The sequence below is a fragment of the Temnothorax nylanderi genome, unplaced genomic scaffold (genome assembly GCF_030848795.1).
Source record: "Temnothorax nylanderi isolate EJ_2023f unplaced genomic scaffold, tnyl_v1.0 TNYL_tig0029_pilon, whole genome shotgun sequence".
Classification (NCBI taxonomy): domain Eukaryota; kingdom Metazoa; phylum Arthropoda; class Insecta; order Hymenoptera; family Formicidae; genus Temnothorax; species Temnothorax nylanderi.
In genome coordinates, this window is record NW_027249091.1 from 1,280,898 (window position 1) to 1,304,116 (window position 23,219).

Sequence of the window (23,219 nt, forward strand, 5' to 3'; positions counted from 1 at the left end):
ACATTGACATAAATTAGCGCTAATTCAAAGTTAACCAATGTTTTCTTTATATTATGGATAAAAGTATGAATTTGAAAGAAACAGTAAATTCGGACAATATAACTTTAATTAATTTAAACTGTTTGCGTGACTCGCAGCTTTTTTTTAGTTAAATTACAAAATAAATCGTGTGATCTCTTCCCTTAAGAATTCGAGAAAATCTAAATTCAATTTTTTCAATTTTTCCTTGAAATTAATTGAATTTCTTATAAAAAGTATTCCGTTCTTATTAAAGGATACAATCTTATTATCCAGTTACTGAAGGAACTTGTTCACCACTACATTCGTCGCGAATTGTTATTAGTGAAAATTAAGAAGAAAAAAGAAAGAGATACATTGCTACACATAGATGCTTACTAGTTAATTTTATTTAAGGATACGGAATTTTATTTATTTCATTTAATGGGGCATTTAGTTATTTTGCTCAAGAGTAAAAGCATTTACTTGTCTTAGAAAGATTGTCCTTGCTTCGCCGTGCTTCCTTTCCTCGGCGGCTGAGGGTTTCGCGGCTTCGTTGCCTGCGTCTCATGGTCGCGATCGGTTTTGCATGCTGTTGCTGATCGTAGTTGATCTCGAACGGTTCCCTATAATGTCGCGGCTTCCACGGAGCAAGGACGCTCACGCTCCTCGACACCGTTCTCGTGTGCGATTGCAACGGTCGATTTAACTCCTCGCGACTCGCCGCTCGGCGTCGTTCATTCGGGCCTGGTATTTCGCCGACTGGAATGCAGATATCAGTCTTGAGTTGCAATTAGAGTGCGGTTACGCTTGACGACATTTTCCGTACTTTCACTGCCGAATGTTATTCACATAGATCGCATAGTTAAATGACTTTAGACACCTAACCAATGAGATATGATATTTTTTTATACATTTCCTATGACGCAAATGCGACAAGTATTGCAGAATTCCAAGTGTTCGATGAATAATATGCTTCACAGAGCATGACTGTTATTGGACAATGATAATGTTTCAACCAAATGTTATATACAAGATATTGAAGAAATTGCTTATGTATTTGGAAAAATGAATTAATCAATATTTCCGTAGGGAAAATTTTATGTCATTTTTTTATCACTTTTTAATTTTTAATTTAAGCAAATGCCATTTTATTTATTTTAATCTGAGAAGCTTAATTCACGAAAGATATTTCGTTTGTTCAGAACATGAATAAGTATCAATAACATTTCGATATTTTTATTACGATGAAATCAATTTAAATTATCATTATACTTACAATCCTTTATTTTTTCGAATAGTTTTTGGATTGTTTTTTAGAATAAGACATAAAATTATAACAATTACTATGTGAATGCTATGTGAGAAATACAATTTTTTTATTGTACCTGTAGCAGCGTGAAGATACACGACAGATCTCTGCGATCTCTGAGAATTTTGACTTTGCTGGCTGCTATCGCCCGTTGTACTTTCGCCCGATGATAATGCGCTTTCAGCGAGTCTCGATTTTCTTGGGGCTGATATGATACCCCGGCGGTTCGAATTCGTGACATCACGCCTCGAGCAGGCGTGGTCGTCAACTCGTTTATTTCTGAAATAATTAATTAATGTAATTAAACCTTTTCGTGGTCTAAATTATATTTTTATCTATTTATTTAACTATATATACATTATCTTCTCTCTGATAAGAATATATAAAAAGTAAATCTTATAATTAAAAAAAAAACAATTTATTTAGATTTAATAGTCCGATGTAATCAAACATTAATAAAATAATATTCGGCATAATTAAAGCAAAATGAATAGCGGAAGTAGACGATTATATTTTTATTTATGACGATATTAATTAGAACAAAATGTAATGACGATAAGAAAGTAAACTGGTCGACATTCGAAATATTTAAATTCATTCTTGCGCGAAATATTCAACCGGTCGTGTATATACGCGGTTTATATTATAGCGTATATTTACCTGCGGTCTCTGTTGGACGAGACGGACTCCTGATCCGTATCGCCGAAGAAGCGGAGATTCTTTTGCACGGAAACTCGTTCAGGCGCAGAGGAAGCTTCCTCATCCTCGGTGCCGGTCGTCAAGATCTCGCTCTCGGGTATTCTCGGCTTTTTATCCACCGGCTGCAAAGTTATCGACGCTTCATTATTCATGATCTCGAAGGGGGCGGGGGGAAGGGGGGACACCAAATATAGCCGCGCACAGATTATTTCTGCGTATAACAATTACGTCCGCTTATTCCAAATATCGATTTATCGAACGTTATAATTTCGCGCACAGAAGACGAACTTCGCAAGTGCGATAGATTGAAACGTATCGCTGTAATGATATATTATTCTGTGACACTATGTAATTTTCATAGCTAAGCACATACTTGGCTTCGGTTTCTCGACTTTTAGGGGCGGTTTTGCCAGTCTCGATTAACCTTGACTATAGCTTAACTAATTCTTCATGAGATCGTCTCTCTTTTATACTTAAAAAAAGGATCTTTTTTTTAAGTATAAAAGATACAAAAGAGAGATTTCCGTATGTTTAAACCACATAATTTTTTATCTTTTACCACCATCAAGATTTCTCATTTTATTGTAATAAGGTTCAGCAAATGCGAATACTATTTTAATTGAATAATTAAATAATAGATCTATAATGACAAGTGCATTTTTATCTAGGCTGATAGAAGAAAAAGATGCAGTATAAATATATCCCATAAAAAGTCAAGTGAATAACAAGATTTTATCCGATAAAAACTTATTACACGTTTGTTCTGAGACATTGTCCTCTAGGGAATAATAAGATTAGGGATAAAGATTAAGGACGCTATAAGTAAGCTACTAACGGGAATGCGAGAAAATAGAGTATACGACGCGAAACAGTACGTAACGTAGACCCGACTTTTCTTTGTCAATTGTTCGAGACGAGCGCGAAGTCAGACATAACTGGCCTCCATCGAAGGTCGCGATTTTTCGGAATCCATGCAGCCCCGTCTCTCGGTCGGCTGGGAGAAAATCGCGCGAGCGTGTACAAAGCTGTATTCTTCCCGCGGCTCGCAAAAATCGCGGCCTCCCCCCGTGGTTGCATCGCACGGCGCCTTCATGAGTCATGATTCTCCCCGGGCCGACTCATCCGATAGATCATCGTCCACGGCGAGATTCATACGCACGCAATCATCTCGAACGAGCGCGCGCGCGCGCGCGCGCGCGAGGAGAGCGGCGTCTCCTCTCCTCTCCTCTCTTTTCCGCTGCCCAAGATCGGAGGAGAATCGGGACCTGACAGAGATTATTCCCGTGCGCGCGCGGGCGCGCGGGACGATGGTCGGCTTATAGGGCTAGGCAAGCAACCTCCTGATCGGCACTTAATCTCGCGATTAAATTAAACCACAGAGCGCGGAGTTAGTTAAGCATTTAATCAAACCGGTAATTGGAGGTTGCGCTGCCCTAATGGCTCCGCGCAGCGACCCGCGATCTGACTGATGAATGCGCACGGGACTGGTGCGCGAGTTGCGCGCGAGATAACCACGGCACGATCCAGGAGAATCCGCTCGTTATCGGATAATACCCGCGAAAAAGATTCTAGGCCTCTCGGAGGGATGATTTGCCGCGAGTTTCCGATCGAGTCCAAATACGATGACGTTTCCCCTTGACGACTTCTAGTATACGATCATTTTCGCCCACCTGACTCGCCGGTTTCGGAGAAAGAGACACGTGGACTCGTTCGTCGGTGTTTTTGAGGATCTGATTACTTCATACGAACTTGAAAATGATGTCAACCGACGTGGAAATATTTTATATCCGTTTGTAAGCTATATTATTAAAGAATTCAGTGCAACAAATTATATTTTTTTCAGGATTTTGAAAAAAAAAACCTAAATGCATCTTTTAACTTTTTAGAATTGAATTTCTTATAATGTTTTTCAGAAAGCAGATTAGACATGTATAGAAATTTGTTAGTTGATTGAGATTTTCATAGATGCATATGCCAGCGATCAATCTTATTGTTAGCAGGGTTGATAAATTTAGGAAGTTTAGTTAGGAATAGAGAAGCAAGAATAGGAAAGTTGTAATAGAAATAGGAAAATAAAATTGTCAGGAATAGAAAATGACGCTTACTGCGGCATTGGATTTGTTCTTCCTCGAGAGGGACTTAAACCAGCCCTTCCTCTCCGCCTCTTGGCCCTGGTTGTCCCTGGTCAGGGTGTTGCTGGACTCGCAGAAGGACTCTTCCTCTCTGGTGAGAGTGCCGGTGGATCTCGAGAGTCTGGTCGGTCTAGGAGGGCTCGGGCTGCCGCTAGGTGTCGATAAGCGTCTGCGTTGACTATAATCCTCCTGAACCGAAACAGAAAAATCGCATGTTACATTCAGCGACTCAGCGTCTTTCGAAGTACTATTTCTATATAACTACCACTTTCTCATCCGAACCTTTCCGAGCATAATTTACTTCTCAGATCTCGGAAGATCATATCCAACCGCTATCCGATCCGAGAATTTATAGCGCGGAAATGAGGTGGACAAGAGGAATCGATTAGACCACAATTGGCGTTTTTTCACGACACTTCTTCTTAATAGTTCCATTTTGATGTCATTGCAATATTGATCTCGAATGTCTCTATAGATCTCGTGTACATATCGATTGGAGAACACATGCGGAGCATAATTCCCACACGGAAAAAAAAGATTAGCTACTACAGCTAAAATAGTCGTAATATATGGATAACTAACATTTTTTTCAGCGAGAACAAAAGGTTTTGCTACTATTGCTAAACTATAGCTCTCGCTGCAAAAAATATTAGTTATCCATATTTTACGACTTAGCTAAATTTTTTTCCGTGCATTTGTATGCATTTACTATTAATTAAAAGGCTTCGAAATGATGCGATGAGAAGAAATATCAAATGAGATTACATATTATTGATCTGATCGCGTAACATAAATTCACGTGAATCATATGAAGCAGAATAGCTTGAATTCAAATTGATCAGTTGATCACGCGGTTTCCCGGAAACTCCAGCGCGACGAAATACAATTGAATCCATTCGACGCAACTAACAAAAGTGCCTGTCCCCTGCCTTCGTCATTTATGTTAATCGCCGTTTCGCCAATTACACACGATTGACCGATCGTCGCGGCCTTCCATTCCGCTACTTCTATTCACGGGATGTATCGTAGGCGCAAAGCCTCGACGGGCCCCGCCGGCCTGGAAAAACTCGCCCCCTCGAAGCGGAGGACGCGCGCGAAGATGCACGCGGGCAGGCAAGCAGGCAGGCAGGCAGGCAGGCAGACGCGTGTCCGTTTCATTCCCGACGACGTCCACGTCGTCGTTATTATTATCATCGCGTTTTGCATCATCACCATCATCAGCGCTGCCACCTCCGTCATTTACTCTCGCTCTCGCGCATGCATAATGCGTGCCGGCGCGCTACGGCTTCAGGCGCTTATCACGACTCTCCCCTGTTTATTCATCGGTATTCCGGCAAAGACCACGCCGACGATCGTAATCGCAGACGCCGTCGAGGCCGCCGAGGCCGTCGTCGGGTACATACCGCACGTAACGCGCTCGGGAACTGCACAGGAAGTATCGCCGCGTATCGTCTAATCGGAATGTTAATCTCCCGCAGATCAATTGACGCGATCGACGTGCGATTGCGCATTAGTTCTCATTGTGAAACCAGGACACCGTCAAGGAAACATGGATGTCTCGCGTGGATGAACCTAGCGAGCGTGTGACATGTACCTAATCTATCGTATTTTCGAGTTTATCGGTTAATCGCCAGATTGTTGATCGCGATGGTCCGTAGGAACTTATTGAAAGTATATTTTTATCTCTGTGAAATTCCTCTTTTATTCAAATTAAAAGGGAAATTTTTTAAATATCTACCCGAAATCTTACGCGCTGTAAACATCTATATATATTCATCAGGTATTAAAATTACAAAACCTCTACATTTTTTAAATAAATTATATCTCAGTAGCACAAATGCAGATTTAATGCGGATGACAGAAAATTAAACACAAATATTTTCCGGAAAGTGTCAAATATCTTTTTACGTGTATCATAAAAATTTTAAAGATATTAAATAAATAATATATTAGGAAAAAACTAAGGGGGAAAGATATATCTCTATCATGTATACTATTGTAATGAGATCATAGTTATCTTCTTATTTCGCGTCATCCAAATAGCGAATCTGTGTAGATATCGTAATTTTTTGGATACTATCAGACGAATAAAGGAGCATATTGCGTTTCCGGCGCGGGTTTCCAATTCTTCCTTTCTCTCGTGCGTGCAATATGCCGTGTACCTCGGAGAGCTTTCAATACGCAATATAATAACATATCACGGCGCGGCCGTGTATATAGATGTGTGCACCGACCGCGTATAAACTCTTAAATGACTCACAATGAATAGCCCATATCGCGGAATCATCTGCATAGTACAAGCACGATGCGCTTCCCTGGTACTCTCCATATATACGAGCAACAATATCCCGTGTGCTTTCCATAACGAGTCGCGGCGCGCACCGACGACGGTCGCGGAGGACCACGACGGTGACGACGAGGACGAGGACGAAGAAGAGGTCGAGTTGATGCTGAAGACGAAGAAAAAGCTGAGGTCTCCGGTATAGAAAGGAAGGGGGAGAGGGAGGAGAGGGGGAGGGGAGGAGGAAGGGCCTAAGGGCATTGTGACCCACGCACCGCCCTGCTAACTCTTATACCGTGGCCTTCCTCCTCGCCGCGTTCTTTTCCTTCCTCCTCATCCTCCTCCTTTTCTTCCTCAGTTTCTCTCTTCTTCTTTGCCTTCTTCGTCCGCGGGGAATGCGTTATGCGCGGAGCTACTCCCTTGCCCTTCTGTGACTCGGCGTGGGCCGCCGAGATTGGGCTAGGTCGCTTACGTATACCTAAGTGCGTACGCATGCACGCGTGCGTGTGTAGGTACGTGTCATGTGTGGCACGAAGCGTGCGCTAACGCGCGCGCGTGTATCCCCGGCGCATAACTCTGCAACATTAAACCGCTCGCCGTAGGTCACCGTAGATTACGCATAAATTCCGAGGGATGCGATTTACGACGTTAACTGGCATCCCGGTCCCCCTGTCCCGCCACCCAACTCCTTTCCAGATTTTCTTCCCGCCATCTGCGCGCGAGCGGCCACCGCCGCCGTCGCTGTCGCTGTCGCTGTCGCCGCCGGTAGGCAAAGAAAATCGGTCACGAGCGAATCGAGTTTCTTCCTCGTCTTCTCGCTCTTCTGCGTTTGACGCGTATTTCTCACGACGGTGGTGCCAACGACTTTCCCACTCGATTGAACATTCACGAAGGGAAGTAGTCTCCACCTTTAGTCTCTTCTTCGTCTCGCACCGTCAGTCGAAAGATGCCAATTGTTAAGAATGTGTATGACTTATGAGTATTTTAAGTATCGTGTCTAACACACGATTTTTAATATTTGAAAGACAATGAAATTGTATGCTTACATATTTTTATCAAGTTTATAATTTTATTTTTATATTAGATAAAACACAAGAGTAAATTACGCCTATTGTCGTCATATATAATAACAGAAGAAATAAAAAGAGTCGAATTTTATTATATTATATTATTATTACTAATAATATAACAAATTAATAATAATAAACGGTTTAAGCCGTCGATATATGATTGATTATTTTATTTTTAAATTAGAAAATTTTGCATTTACAGTCACTAATATAAAATAGACATACTATAGTAAGTTATTCACTGCAGAAAAGTATTAATCTTTCATTCGTCCGACGAAATTTATAAAATTCTCATTTATATTGTAACACTTAATAACTGTTCAATTTGGAGCTAAAGGACAAATATTTATATTTGGGAAGTATCCTTCCTCTAATTGGTATTATAACGTTTTATATCATGTTGATTCAGTCGTAAGACAATAATAGGATAGAGACGAAATGGTAGGCTACGTCGGTATAATATCAGAGATGCAAGAATATAATAGGGAAGCGAGGGAATCCTGGCGCTGTATACAAAAGGGCATTACGGTAAGATCTGTAACGCGCAAAGCCGCAAAATAAACGAACGGGTGCGTAATTGGTATTGAGACCCCTGTCGTATCGGGACCGCGATAGTGGTCCGCCGATGCACGCGCGCGTGCAACTGCATAATAGTGGCCAAACATACTGAGAAAGAGAAGAGGATTCGCGGGGCAGAGGAGCGAGTCAAGTTGGAAATAACCGCGGTGAGAAAAGCGAAAGGAACGATAAAAGAGGGAGAGGACGCACCGCAAGAAACCACCTTGAATATCGCCGGCGGAGGACGGGATGTGGTTTGACCAGGAATGCCCATCTGGGAGAAGATCGCGCTACCATGCGTTAAAAGGAATCCGTTACTATTTTTATGCCTGCCATCCCTCCGTTCCAATTTCCCTCTGTTCAAATGCGATGAGATCTACGAGATGGGAAACATCGAAGATATCGATTTAGAAAGAAGATCCAACTTCTAAGGACATATTCCTCGAACAATTAGTTAAAATTAACCGGATTTTAGTAGAAGGTTGAAGTAATTTTCAATCAATATTTATCATGAATATTATAAATTGAAATATACAATATGACGTAATGAGTAACGAATAGTTAAGGTGGCGTTGACTAAAATTAATTAATCGAGGAATAATTCAATGAGTACAATATTTGTTAAAGCATTTATGAATATTATGACACCTCTTATAGAAAACTCTGCAGATTCTTTTATATAATATAACATATTTTATATAGCCTGTGGCTTCCGTTCCGCTGAGGAATTTATTTCATTCCGTGTAGATTGTGTAACTTTTATTCACAAAACTCTCCTCCTCTCTTCTTGGAATTTGTTTCGTCGCATAACTTCCGCATAACAAGGTTCTATAGATTGCTTGCTCTGCCCGGTTACATAATATCTCTCCCGTGAATATTCAACAAGATCTAAAATGTAATTTATATCTTTAAAGAAAGATCCATGATTTTATCCTTACCTAATTTTATAGTTACAGTAGTTTTTAGTTTTTTCTTATTAAACTGTTAAAATGGAATCGATATTTTAAAATAAAAAGGGTGAGGATAATTTCCCGTTTCAAGATTTTTTACGAAGTAAAATTCTGAACTTTGCTGTAGTCGTTCTCTTTTTCGCTCGCTTTTCCGTCTTGCATCTAATAACACTATCGAGAACTTTGAGGTACAAGGGTAATAGACTGTGAGAAAAGGGTGAATATCCGATGAAGGATACCGAATATATGCTTTCGCTCTCGATGACCACTATCGCGGTCATTAATAATTAACGGTACGCCATGAAGGGAGAAAGATGGATTCTTTCTCTTTCTCTTTCTTTCTTTCGCATTTTACTTTCTTTAGAATATATGGTGCACGACTGTATTTATGAGAAAGTTTCGATGATACAATTCTCCTGAACGTGAATGATCACTGTAGGAAACTTATGATCTAACAACTAAACTCGTATAGATAAAATTCATTTAATCTTTTGTGTATAATTCATCCTAAATTAATGAACTATGTCTCTCAAAGCAGAATCTTTTCTGTCACAATTTACTCTAGCGATATTTTTATTCTTAAAAGCATTTTTAAAATATTTTAATTGAAATATCGATCAGAATGTCGATGGGAACTTTTTTCGGCTCAATGATCGGTTGTACACATCTTTCAACATTCTCATATTTTTGTTCATTTTTTCTAAGAATTTTAAATTTGGTACGTCTGGTTAATTATACGCTCTTTCAAAATATTGCTTATATAATATTTTTCATAGTAAGTATAAAGATATTTTATCAATTCATTATTGGAACAAAAAATACATAGAATATAGAGAAGAAATAAAAAAAACTTAATTGCATGTGTATCCTGTCAAACTTTCTGATTACCAAGTTAGGAAAAAAATATGATTACGATCTCAAACCACATATTTCTTCGCGTTCCGATGTCAATTCGCTTGTTTGAGTGCGAACCGGCATTGGAACGTCCATGGATGGGTGATGGTTTCTCTTCAGCGCGGTCGGCGGTGGTGCCTGCGTGCGTGCGCGCGCTCGCACTCTCATTTCGCCTTCGGGAATAATTATAATTGATGAAATGACACTGCGAGCCGGACAACGGGGACTTTATCGAGCGCTCGCGATCGCCTCGGGAGATGCGAAAGAACGCACGCATAAGAGACGCGCATGGGATACGCACGAAGCTCGCAGCGACTTCTAACGAGAATGATCGCCCCGGTAGGTGCCTCGGCGACGTCGATGAATATTAATTATTCCGATCGTGACGAGATGCCCCGCACGCCCGCGCCGTTTCCCGCATAACTGGTCGCTTGGTCGACTGCTGCCGATTACGACAGCTTATTTGCAAGTTCGCACGCGCAGCCACTGCCTTCGTCTGTAGACTCTCCCCTTCGTACTGCTCGTCTCTCGGACACGTAATACACGCTTATGCTAATTATGCCTGACAAAATGGCTGCTAAAAATTTGTCGTGATATTTTGTATCACGCTAGTGATATTAATCGAATCATTAATTTAAAAAATGTCTCTTATACGACAATAACAACAGCAACTTGACGTGATTCACACACATATTTTGAATAATGGAAAAATCATGTCGCATCAATTTGTTACTTTGTTGTTTTCTAGTACGAGTTTTAATAACTAAGATAGAGATATGTCTGGTTATATAGTAAATATGTAGTAAGCGAACATATATACATATTTAGCCTGATTCACGTACTTTGAGATTCTTCTCGTATTATAAAAAATTTTGCCTGACAAACGTCCTCGAAAGATTCTCTTTCCAGCAGGCATAATAAACATCTCTTTTCCCCTCTTATCTCGTATTCGCTTTGACAGACGGTATCCTAATTCGCGCGGTCGTATCTCGCTTGAATTGCTCGGCGCTACTCGCAGGTACGGAGCGAATAGGTAATTGAGCCGCGGTTAGTTGCGAGAAGGACCGTATCTCCCCGGTATCTCTTTCTCCTTGCCGGTCTCCCGCCGATGTCGGCCGGTACACCCGGCGTCGTGTACACGACCGCGACTAGTGTGATACACATACATACACATATACACGCGCGCATGTATATTGACCGGGCTGATGTATACTCCAGACTCGTTGCTTAGAGGATGTTCTATGCATAGTTACCGAGGGAGAGATGTATCTCCTCGTATCACCTGGCTGCAAACCGACCGGCCGTACGACCCCAAGCGAGGATTTTAACCCGACCTAGACCAGAACGTAAAGACGGACATAGACAACGAGAGGAGGGATAAGAGACAGAAAGAAAGGGAGCGGGAGAGAAAACCGGCGCGCAATGTGGCAGGTAGAATCGTATCGGCAAATTGCGATCGGCGACTGCCTTGTCGGCGACTCCCCGCGGCAAGAATAATGCACCGCGCGCGAGAGACAGGGAGAATATAAGGGGGAGTGCAGGGTGGCGGAAGAGGAGGTGGAGATGAAGAGGCTATCTGCTATATTCCACAAGTGATACGAATATCCGGCATTGTTTAGGTCTCCGGGGCTCGAACTTATCTGCTCGCGATCGCGTTCCAGGAATCGCGTGCGCGGTGCGTCCTCATTGATACGCTGAGGCTAAATTCGCGCGTAGGCTGGACGATCCAGTTGAAGCTGTTGGATAGGACGTTGAACGGAACGTGCGTTGCTGCCTTTGCGGCGGATCGATACTCTTTTCACAACATTGTTTCTATTTTTTATTGCACAAGCACATTCATATGTATATGTATCCTCAGATTTAATAGTAGTATTAATTATAAACAAACAGAAGACTGAAAGAAAACTTTCACGTAGATCAATTCACAGCACTAAATAAAAATATATAAAAACTTTCTTTTTCTCTCTCTTCTCTCTCTTTTTATAAAAATAAAAACATAGACTGAACCTAGACTTGTCTAGATGTACTTAAATTTTATGTTAAAATACTTTCACTTTCTTTGTTTCTCGAAATGTGGAAACACACATTCGTGACTTATTTCGCTAATTCATTTCGCTTCAAGTTTAAACTATCGAAATGATGCGACGTTTAAAGGTCGATTCAGACACAGCCGTGCCGTACCCGTACCGTATCACGGACAGAAACATTAGACAAGGATTCCTATTGTCTCCATCCTTGTCTAATGTGTCTCCAGCCTTGTCTAATGTTAACGATACGGATACGGTACGGGTACGGCACGGCTGTGTCTGAATCGACCCTAATTCTTCTGGACTTTAACGTGGTGAATGGTTTCAAGATATGCGAAGTATGCGTTTCAACTCGCGGCACAAAGTACATTCGATTTATGAGAGCCGAGAGGAAGGAGATTCGCGGCTAAATGACCGAAACTTATCTCAATTACCGCGAGATACCGTGGACCGTGCGAGCGAGTCTGTCTGCTGTGAAAGCCGCGCTGGTGCTTTCGCACGGGATGACTCCGTTAATGGTACAACTATTTCGAGAACCTCGCGATCTCACGGCTAAACCTTCTTAACCCCTTATCTATCTCACCCAGACTATCCTCCAGAAACCGCCGCAAACTTCCCGGCAGCTCTGGACTCTGTTCGCGCGGAGTCGCTTCAAGAGTGACTTCCCTTTTGTTTCTCTCCCTTTCTCTCTCTTTCTTTCTCTCTCTACGGATAGCCTGAGCACCGTTGTGTTATTGTTATTGCGGTGTGCACGTGTCGGTGTATATACGCGATGCACATGACCGCCGTCCGTGTAATGGCCTGTGAGAAACCATCGTTGTGCTACGGGGATACAACACAACGCGAGTAGGAGAAGAGTGGTGCCTCTTCTTCCCGCGCGTGGTGCGGTATCCACCGCCGTCGTCTCTTGCGAACGGGCATCTCTGAAAAAGACGTCAAGAGAGACGTCTATCCCCGGCAGGCACGCTGGGTCTCCTCCGCCATGTCTTCTCCTTTCGCTTTTAATCTGCATTGCCTCTACCCCACCTACCGGAAAAGGTAGCCGATCGTTCGCGATACTCCTCGCCGATCTTTGTCCTTGTTCTTTCGCTTGGTGAAAGAATTTAGATTTTTCAAGCAAGTTGCTTCGGTCTAGGAGATTTAGAAGATTTAGGTGTTCCGATCTACTTTTAGATTTTAATTCCAGATTTAGATTTGTATGCAAAAACGAACTATGTAAACAAGATAATGCATTGTTTTCTTATATAATTGTTTCTTTATTATTTTACAGAACAGATTAAATTTTTATGGATCACAGAATAAATTCTGATATTAATTATACATTATATAGATATATATTTACTTTATTATTCTAATCTAACTGTGGGATAATTAAATCCTAAATCAAATTCTTGAATAAGTTAGTTTTAGACGCGATCATGTGATGATTAATGTTTTTTTTCAAAATTTTGTTTCAAAATTTCTTACCGTCTTTAAAAAAAATATGTATTATCGCAATGGATCATCATATACCCGTCTATTCGTGCATGAGCACGATGTAGACGAACGTTACGAACGGCGTCGAATGTTTGGCTAAATTAGGCACTAAAGACAATCAGTAAAGATCGCTTCATTAGCTAATGCACTTGCCGGCGCCTTTATGAGCGCGAGTAAAGCATCATTATTGCGAAATTAGGCGGTCTGGCCGTTAAGGGCGGTGGAAGCGAGTGAAGAAAACGGGCGATACTAATGAGAACCGAGATACTCGTGGAGTACCTCGTTCGATAACAAACGTTATACTCGTAATATGTCGGGTGACTTTTTTATGTGCCGCCTCATTAACAATCGTTGATTTAGCTCTCGGCTCCCCTAAATCTTTTCTTTGCGTCGAAATTCGTTACAAATATAAAATTTATTCTTATACTCCATTTCGCGTTTTTTCTTACGTGTGATAATTACATTATCGGTATCGAAAAAGCGATGCTTGTTTGCGTTGCATATTGCGCAACGAGTAAGATCTAATTGCACAATTGCTTTGGTCGATTAATTTTAGTTAACGATTGCCTGTAATGATCACGTATATATGTATATGTGTGTTGTGCAATAATCACTTGCGATAATCACAGGTAATTCATTCTTCTTTTTTACTACATTAACGTGAAATCCTGGAAATTATTAACTGATGTAACGTCGTGTTATTTCGATACATCATTAAGAAATTACTCAATCTTGAAAAAAAAAAACGAAAAATTTATTTATGTATAGATAAAGAAAGATAAAGAAGAAAGAGATAGATAAGAATTAAAATTTCTGAGATATTCTACGATCGAGTCACACTTTGATTCAAAAACTGAAAGATCGAAGAAACGATTTTTATTATAAATTGTAAAAATTCAGTTATTTTTTCGCACTAATTTTCCCTCAATTATCATATCGTACCGTTATTCGTGATGGCTCTCGTGCGCCTTTTTTATCTCGTCGTGAATTACTCAACAAGAGCCTTTACAAGATTTATTGGCACTCCCGCCCGGCACGAACCGGTAGTAACCTCAGTCGAGAGGAACCAGATGCGATCGAGACAGAGCGGCGTGAGTCGCCGCGAGTGCTGCATCTCGCGATGGATGTTACCGTCGGCCACTGGGAGACACCTCGGCGATCACCCGGAACGAAGTCGTTTATTTGCCGAATGACACAGCCGACCGTCGGCTGCTGCGCTCGTCGGGCCGCTTCGTTTTTTTTCCTTTCGAGATATTTAAAGGAAAATAACCGCGGGCGATCCCCCGGCTCGAAACCCCGGCTGGAATCGCGCCGGTTCAACGACGCGGAATTTCTCGACCGGGCCCTTTCCTCGCTCGAAAACGCGCGAATCCAGGCAATCGGGATCGAGGAATCCACGCGCGCGCGCGCGCGCGCTCGCCCAAGTACTCGCAAGTACTCGAAGGCATGGAGCGGCGCGCGCGCGCGCGGAGGGCCTCCAATTGCTTCCTGGTCTCTCGATAACAGCGCACTAGACCCCCACGTTCCCCGTCGTCCCGCGCCTCGGGACGATAATTCCGGATTAACGACAGGACGTCGGTATCGATTGTTTATCGTGTGAAAGACCGTCCGTGAACGATCGTCCATTACGCCGCCCGCCATGCTGCACGCCGCGCCACGCCGATCAGCGCGAACAGCGGAATAGAGAGACTCGAACCACAGCCCGATATCTGCCCTCGATAATCTTCCCCGCAATGAAGAAGGTTCTCCTCCGGTTCGGAAATTCGCGGAATATCGGCTACGAGCGTAAAGCCTCCTCCTCCACCGGGCGGGATAACGACCGGCAAAATGTCGTGCTTTGCGAGGCTTGTGGAAAATGATATCCTCGAACCCATGCGCGACATGAGTTTTTTTCTTGTTTTTTTGTTAAAAATGCAATGTCAATGTTTGCGCGGACGGTGCTTGGAGAAAATCGATAAAACGTTTTCCTCGTGCGGATAATAAACTTCGGAATGATCTTCGAACAGTTCCTATAGCGTGCGCGGATGAATAATGTATCTGTCGTCGCCGACGAGTGAAGACGGCCGGAATAAATCCTCCGCGACTCCCTGAAAGGAGTTTCACGGGAAGGACAATGGATAAAGGTTTCCTGATGCGCGTCTAGTAATGGCGGGGTGGAAACGCGTATAGCGAGAATCGTAACCGTGGCCGCGTCATCAGGAGGAAGACGGTGGAGCCCTAAAAGAAGAAAGAGGAAAGGGAGTGATAGAGCGTAGGGAAAGGGAGAGGTCTCGGCTTCGGCAGACCACAATAAATAGCTATGATATCGTGTTGCGAGTAATTGAACGGGGCTTCATCCGTGGTACATTAACTATTGAAAACGTGCCGCGGATCACACACGCGGTGGGACGAAAGAGGCGATGGATCAAAGGAGGCAAATAGAGAAGGCGCGCGAGGACGATGGGTGCATTATATTCGCGCGCGTCCGTTGTTGCATCCCCAGAGGTCAGGTTCGTGTTAGGATGTGCGTATCGAAGGTGGTGGTACGGTAGATGCATCAATGGGATGTCCGCTCATCGATATAAATGACCGCTGTACATCTTTTCTCATTTCTGTGGTATAAAGTGATACGTGTATATTCTTTTAAAACTCGAGGTACAATATCATCAATTATTATATCTACAAAGTAAAGCGTTCTATTAGATATCTATCATGGCCCTTTACCGTTGATCTTATTATCTTACAACGGCGTTATTTATTTTCAATGTAATTAAGTGATCTGGAAATATTAAAACTTCATGTAGTTAAAAGATAATTGTGCTACATACTCGATAACAGTTGGAGCTTTAATTAACACATAATACTCTTTGTCGAAGATTAAAATAATTTTTTATCAAGATAAACGAAGACATTTCTTTGAGGGTGCAACTGGGTAATAAAATTTATTTGTATCTTTAATTTTAAAGTTCTCTATACGTTAGCAAAATCCTAAGCTGAGGAGCATCAGCTATTAAGAACAATGAAATATATTTAACGAAAATCGTAAAATGTTAAAGCGACAAAAAATACAAAATGTTAAATTTCAATAACAGAAAACTTACTCCATAGAAAATATCGCGTCAAATGTTTATTACCAATCGCGCTCCGCGCGAAATATCTCCGCTCAGCAAAGAAATTGGCCGATCTAACAATAATCCTTAACCGGTCATTCACTGGTGCATTTACTCTAACCCGCGACCGAGCACCCCACGGGCGGCGCGTAATGACCGATCCCGAGCCCTCGATGCTCGGCTACGTGAGGGCAATATCGTATTGTTATTTGTTGGGTTAGATACCTTTTTACTTCCCTCTCCCCCTCTCCTCTCCCCCCCCTTTCTCAGATCAAATGCCCACGCGTATCTCGGCCGCGATAGAGCGCGGTATATAGGTATACCGCGCTCCGTTCATTGTTGCCGCTCTCGCCGCAGATAGATCATTCTATTATCGAGATAGCGACGCGGCGAGGGCCCCGCGTGCACGTGAACACACCGCACGGACACGCGCGCGATTTATTCGCGTACTACGACGACCACAACCCCCGGCCATCGCGCGGACGTTTAATTAGCTGTCCACACGAGCGCGTGTACCGGGTCTCTTATTTCATAAAACTATAAGACTTGGAACACCGACGGATGTATAGAGAACATGGCGTGGTATTTACGTGTGTTCTTGTGGAAGTAATTGAGTAACTCGGAGTACGAGATACACTTGTAATAACTAAAATCTCTTTCCTTTTTTTTATATTAGAAAATACCGCGCGATGAAATGAAGAAAATATAACCGCGACTATACGTGAGTAATTATGTACAACTTTCCTGAGAGATAAGCTTTAAAAAAATGGGTAAATTTGTATTTCTTGTGTATCTCGGGGTATCGGATAGATCGAATGTTTTGCGTTATCGAGGGGATGAAAAATTGCAATACAGTGCTCGACTCAGTGATGCATAACACCGTTAGATTGCGTCGATCCTCTCCCCTGGCTCACGATAATCAGCATGGTCGGTTCTCGCTGCGAGCGGCAGACGATGTTCTCGCCGCGGCAAACAAATGTCACGTATGAGGAAAGCGTCCGTTTAGGATCATCGCCTAGGATCTTCCCGGAATTAGTATACTCTACGAGTAACGTGAGCGCTCGTTGAGATGAGATCTGCGCCGTGTACAGGGGAGGTAGAACGATACCTTGAAGAGTTCCCCGTCTTCCCGGAACCCGGTTGTCGTAGACGATCTCTCGTCTACTCGGCCCGTAAAAAGCGCGATAGCTTTCATAAGTGGGAGATTTGCGAGCATGTTGCCGCGTCGTGAGAGAACAGTGACTCTATTTCTGCGCGAACTATCGAATGTCGCCACTATGCTTGAAAGAATTCGACTCATTCATGTCTTTTGCTTTGAGATAAAAACTTCCATTATTGAAATTTGCTTATTAATCTATTTAACTTTATTAAATGGAATTTTAATCTCTCGTTATATACATATCAAATACATTTGTAATTAAATCGAAAGCTTAATTGAAAATAGAAATATTAAACTAGTAGCTCTAGAGATATTAGGCTTAAATTACAACATATGACTTTAAAGCTTTTTTTCTCGATAAAATTTCTTTGAGTTATGTAAGAAATTTACAAGTAGAAAAACAAATAAATATATAGTGATTCATACAATATAGTTTAATCTTGCAATTGTCTCGCTCGACGTATATTTTTTTATTTTACACTGTTAATTCTATTTCGATAGCCAAGAAACTGTTTAAACACCGAAAAGACAAGAAGTAAAAGTATTTGTGATGATGAAACGATAGTAATTGTAAAGAAATTCACCGCGAGAGAGTTCGCCGGATGCAAATTCTACGAGCGCGATTAATAAAAGGGGATTTAATTACCCCTCTTATCATTCGACCGATGTAATGAGCGGGATGCCATTCGTGCTAAAACGTTCATGAGCAGAGATTGAAGTGAGAATCACGTGTGTTAAAACAGATACAAGCGGGAAAGATATGGCGGTGATGAAGAGAGATATCGCCCATATTACACAAGCACGGATCTGTGTAACGATCTCTCTCTCTCTCTCTCTCTCTCTCTCTCTCTCTCTCTCTCTCTCTCTCTCTCTCTCTCTCTCTCTCTCTCAATCACTTATTACGCCGAGAGGAAAATTTTCCTTTCAGTGGCACGAATACTCATCCTTTCAGCTTTTTCTTGGTGGTGCAATCAGCAGACGAAAAGGTGTTGCGAGAAGTTCGATTGAATTGGTCTCAAATGCGGATTACTTCGACTGCACGGCTCGAAATCACGGTCTTCGCCGGACTGTGAGAAACCGCTAAACTTTCCTTCGACTCGCTTCTAAGTCCCCGTAATCAGTAAGCGCGAACGAGAAGCGAAATTCTTATTGAGATTCGAAGCACCGATTCCCGGTGTCTTCCTTTCGCCGTAATTAAATCCCCTCTTACTATAATCGCGCTCGTTTAGAATTTGCATCTCTCGCGGTGAACTTCTTACAATTACTATCATTTCATCATTGCAAATACTTTTACTTCTTGTCTTTTTGAAATTCAAGAAGTTTCTTGACTATCGAGACAGAATCTTAACAATAAAGTGAAAGAAATATATACTGGTTTACACTCAGTTATTTGCATTTTGATTAATAATAATTATTTTCCTTTTTTAGACTATATAATAATTTGTATTTTCTAATGAATAATTATATATTCGCAGTTGTTCAATTTAACTCATTTTATAAAAAAGACGATCACTTTTCTCAGGAAAACAATAAAAAACAAATTATTAAATCTTACCAAAAATTTATATAGATTTTCCACTTGGTTTATCGTCAGATTTGCTTTATGTGATTTAGCATATCGTCGCACGAGTTCTTTAACATATTAGTTTTTGAAGGGTGCTTCGGCGCATTGTACTCTCTTCTAGATCGCTGGCTGGTTCTATTCGAGCGAGGCGCATACATCGTACGCCCGGTCGTTAGAAGTCTCCAGCCTTAACTAACTGCGTTCCTTATCTAAATGGCAATAATAATTGGCTGCGAAGCATATCCCGTATCGATACGACCGCGGCCGACGTACGGTGCACCGCCATGGGAACAATGCGCCGTCTGACTTACGACGTGCTTAGTAGACTGGTGGAGGCGGCGGGCTATAGACGTAACGCGCGAACGGAGATGATAGGCGCAAGGAATGCGTTTCCGAGACGAAAAAGGGATAATTCGAAATTATCCCGGGGCTTTAATCAGTAATCGCGCCCGTAGCCGCGAGATCTTCCCGCGAGCTGCATTCCTAAATGTCAGTAGGCACAATCGAAGATAAACGCACGGTATGGTTTTACAAACTTGCTAGTCATACTGTAATTAACGTTCATACCGCAATCGCGTTTAAAAAATTTGCATTTGTTATTAATTATGTTCATTTCAATAAGGTGTTTATACTTCGAAATTTTATGTGATTTTATTTTTATGAAACAAGTGGCTATTCGTTATATTTTTATCTAAAACTCTATATATGTATATTTTTTTAATGTCTTCGAATATATTTAGCAATTTTTCGACGCACTATATAAAATCATTGAAATTATTTAATTCTTTTGATCTTAATCATTATAGAATTTTCTTAATTATTTTACTGATAAAACACATCCATATACGCGGAATTAAATTTGTAGCAGGTTCCTGAATTCACAACAGAATGCTAAAGAAAAAAGTAAATCTTCTGTCTTTTAATTTCTTAAGATGCATTTACAGCAAAAGTTGCGCCACACATTCAATTATAAAGAATCTCATCAACTTGACAAATTGCATACGGATCAGGAAGCAAGCTGATGATTAAACTAACAATAACGGGAATAATAATCATAATTACGTGAGAAATAATTGAGATTTCCGCGTTCAACGCCATTAAGAGTGAGAATGCATGTCTCGCTCTCAATGACTGCTATTGAATGAGTCTGAAAGCGGACGATCGGCCTTCTAATAGTACGCTAATTAGTAAAACAAGCCACGTAACGGCCGTGCTAATTGCAGAATAAGCGAATGTAATAATAGCATTATTTCGCGATTGCGGTACGTTAAGTAATCGGAGAAAATATTACGTAGGTGAGCTAATTCTTTCTCGTAACATGTTCAACAACTTATCTCGATATGAGAAACACAAATGGTGTTGTTTACATCACCAATTATATCGATACAACATAATTTGTACTATCTCTTTTTTTCATAGTTTAATTTAGTCTTTCTAAATGTATCTTAATTTTTAATATCGATTTCAGTTTTGTAATAATAGTTGTTAAAATGTTTTGACAGAAACAGAACACGCAAGCAACTGAAATAGACATTCAATTAAGCAACTCGCGAGCAGAGAGCAAAGTTGGTCAAGAGCACACGCATGCACAATCATAAATCAACAATTTTTCTTCCCTACGAGAGATCGAGGCTCTCTAGAGCCTGTAATTCGGAATTTATAATCTGTTAGAGTAAGATCGTTAAGTTGGTTTAAATCTCTCCCTTGAAAAAAGGCGATGCATGCTGCTCGCGCGCTGCATTTCGTGATAAGTACTTGCTCGCTCGTACAATTGCGTAACGTGCGGCGCGCCAATTGCGCCGTATAAACCGTTCGCCAACTCGCGACCGGGCAATTATGCCACTAATTCTAAAACGAAGTACGGGCGCGCGTTCGCGGGCGTAGCGATCATTACATATTACAGGCGAGGGTAGTAATTAGACGGAGCGGTCATTAAAAGACGAGCGCGCCGTCGTAAATGCGAGGACCATTCTGTCGGGCCGCGGGCTATTTTATCGCGTGCGATTACGTGACGGGGATAACTAGCTCGCTACGTGTATATCTGTGCCTTGAGAAAGAGAGACGACGAGACGCGGGATGATCCACGGTAGCGACGTTCCGCACGCCATCATTCGGTCGTTTGCAATCGGGCCCGGGGCCCTGAGGTGGTGGAGTGAAATAAACGGTTGCATTAGGGCGCGTTAGAAACGGGTACAGCATAATGAGATGGAGAGAAAGAGATAATGAATAATAAAATAAAATTTGAAGGCAACTTTCTCTTAATAACACAGATCGTTTTGCCTTCCTAAAATGATTCCTTGAAAAAGCTTTGAAGCGCAGCGTAAAAAATATTTATTTAATAAATCATGAGATACATTCATAGCATTATAATATTTTCTTTAAAAATAAACTACAAATTTACTTTCATTTAACTTAATTGTTCATATAAATCGCGGTACCGAGAATCGAGAATGGAAAGATAGAGGAAAATGAGAAATTATGTTTACCAGAAATAAAAGCTAATGCTTAAATTGAAACATCTACTACAATACAATTATAATAATTCCTTTAACTCGATTACTTAATTTTTATTCTCAGTTATTTCAGGATCTCAATTATTTCAATCATTATTTTATTTTATGTATTATAATACATCTCCAAATTATATTGAGAGCGAAGCGAACTCGAAACCGATCGATTGAAATCTACTACGGTCTATTTCTTCTGTGTTTAAATCACTGCATTCGACTTCAATTTTTCCCTCTGTATACATTCGGTAGCGCTCAAAATTAATTATATCTCTTCTTATTAATTCTGTTCGTAACGAATAAAATTACTGTAGGAGAAAGCTCGCATTCGGAATATAGTTATATCGTTACCGGTGTAGAGGTAGCTGCTTAAGCGAGGAATCGATCTTATTGCTAGCTTCTTCGCTCTCGCCTAAATGAGAGAGACAGAGAGATGTCCCCTCGTCTTCTGTTCTCTCGTCTCGTCTCACCATCTTGCGTCTTACGAGTGCGAGCGCGAGGATAATTGAGTTCGGCGAGCGCGCGCACCGACAAAGTAAACCGTGAAGCATCACGCGCCGCGGCGATCGGCCAGCCGGTCGGTCGGGCGACGTCCCGTAGCCGTTGTCTCGTAAAGATTACACGGTGCACGGGTTTCCATAAATATTCATGCTTCCATAATTGCCCCTACCCCGCGTCGCGCACCCTGCCGCCTCGCGAATAAACGACCGCGCAATGAGATTTAGATTTACTACCGCTCGCTCTCCGCGTCGCGTCGTCTCTCCCCGTCGTGAGCTTGCTGCCCCAGCATCAGCATCGCGAACCGATTCTCAGGCGATCGGTGTCGGAGACGGGCGACGAGCAACGAGCGACGTCGCAAATTCGATTGCAAATTCGATGGATTCGATGAAAGCGGACGTTGGCCGCTTTCGTGAGATCGTTGACCCGCGAGCGACGGTTTATGAGCGCTGTACTCGGAAATCTGGGAAGGATCATCTGGAGAGTAATGCGACGAAAGAAGCCACTTATCGGCAGTTAGAGTTGGAAAATGTTGCTAAAATGATTTTAAAATAGATAATTGTTATGTTAAAAATATAATTTTGAAATAATATTAATGTTATATTGCGTGTACGTGTGAGAAACTGCACATTTTCATACAAAACTTCCAAATTGTGTATAGTACTATTTTCAAACTATAATATTTTGCGTTATCTTTTCTTATTACTTTATTATAATTATTTTTTTCGATCTAACAAGGATCGAATCCCCAATTTCGACGAGCTTTTCATGCTCGAAGTGTTCCCTCTTTCGCTCGATGTTTCGCGGCATTCGCCGATTGCTCGCTCGGCCGCTTTCGTCGATGCAATGCGACTGGCATTTGGATTGCAGTTAGTCGGCAAGACGGCGCCAAAGGAAAAAGAAAGAATCGAACGGGTCTGCGGTTCTCCTCTCCCGTACCGCGGCAACTAGGGTTTCCCTGAGGCAGGTCAGTTCCACCGCGAAAACGTATACCGTCGTCGTCGTC

The 23,219-nt window shown here is 41.7% G+C and overlaps 1 protein-coding gene across 2 annotated transcripts in view; it reads right to left on the bottom strand.

Moving 5' to 3' along the window:
• The window catches only part of Blo (bloated), a 116,218-nt gene that overhangs the window by 1,763 nt on the left and 91,236 nt on the right, over positions 1 to 23,219 (bottom strand). For both annotated transcript variants that reach the window (XM_071702343.1, XM_071702344.1), the window contains exons 4-7: positions 4,114 to 4,329; positions 1,970 to 2,130; positions 1,386 to 1,588; positions 484 to 759 (exon numbers count right to left, since the gene is read on the bottom strand). In XM_071702343.1, the coding sequence (XP_071558444.1) occupies positions 484 to 759; positions 1,386 to 1,588; positions 1,970 to 2,130; positions 4,114 to 4,329 (856 nt within the window). The remainder of the gene's footprint in view (positions 1 to 483; positions 760 to 1,385; positions 1,589 to 1,969; positions 2,131 to 4,113; positions 4,330 to 23,219) is intronic.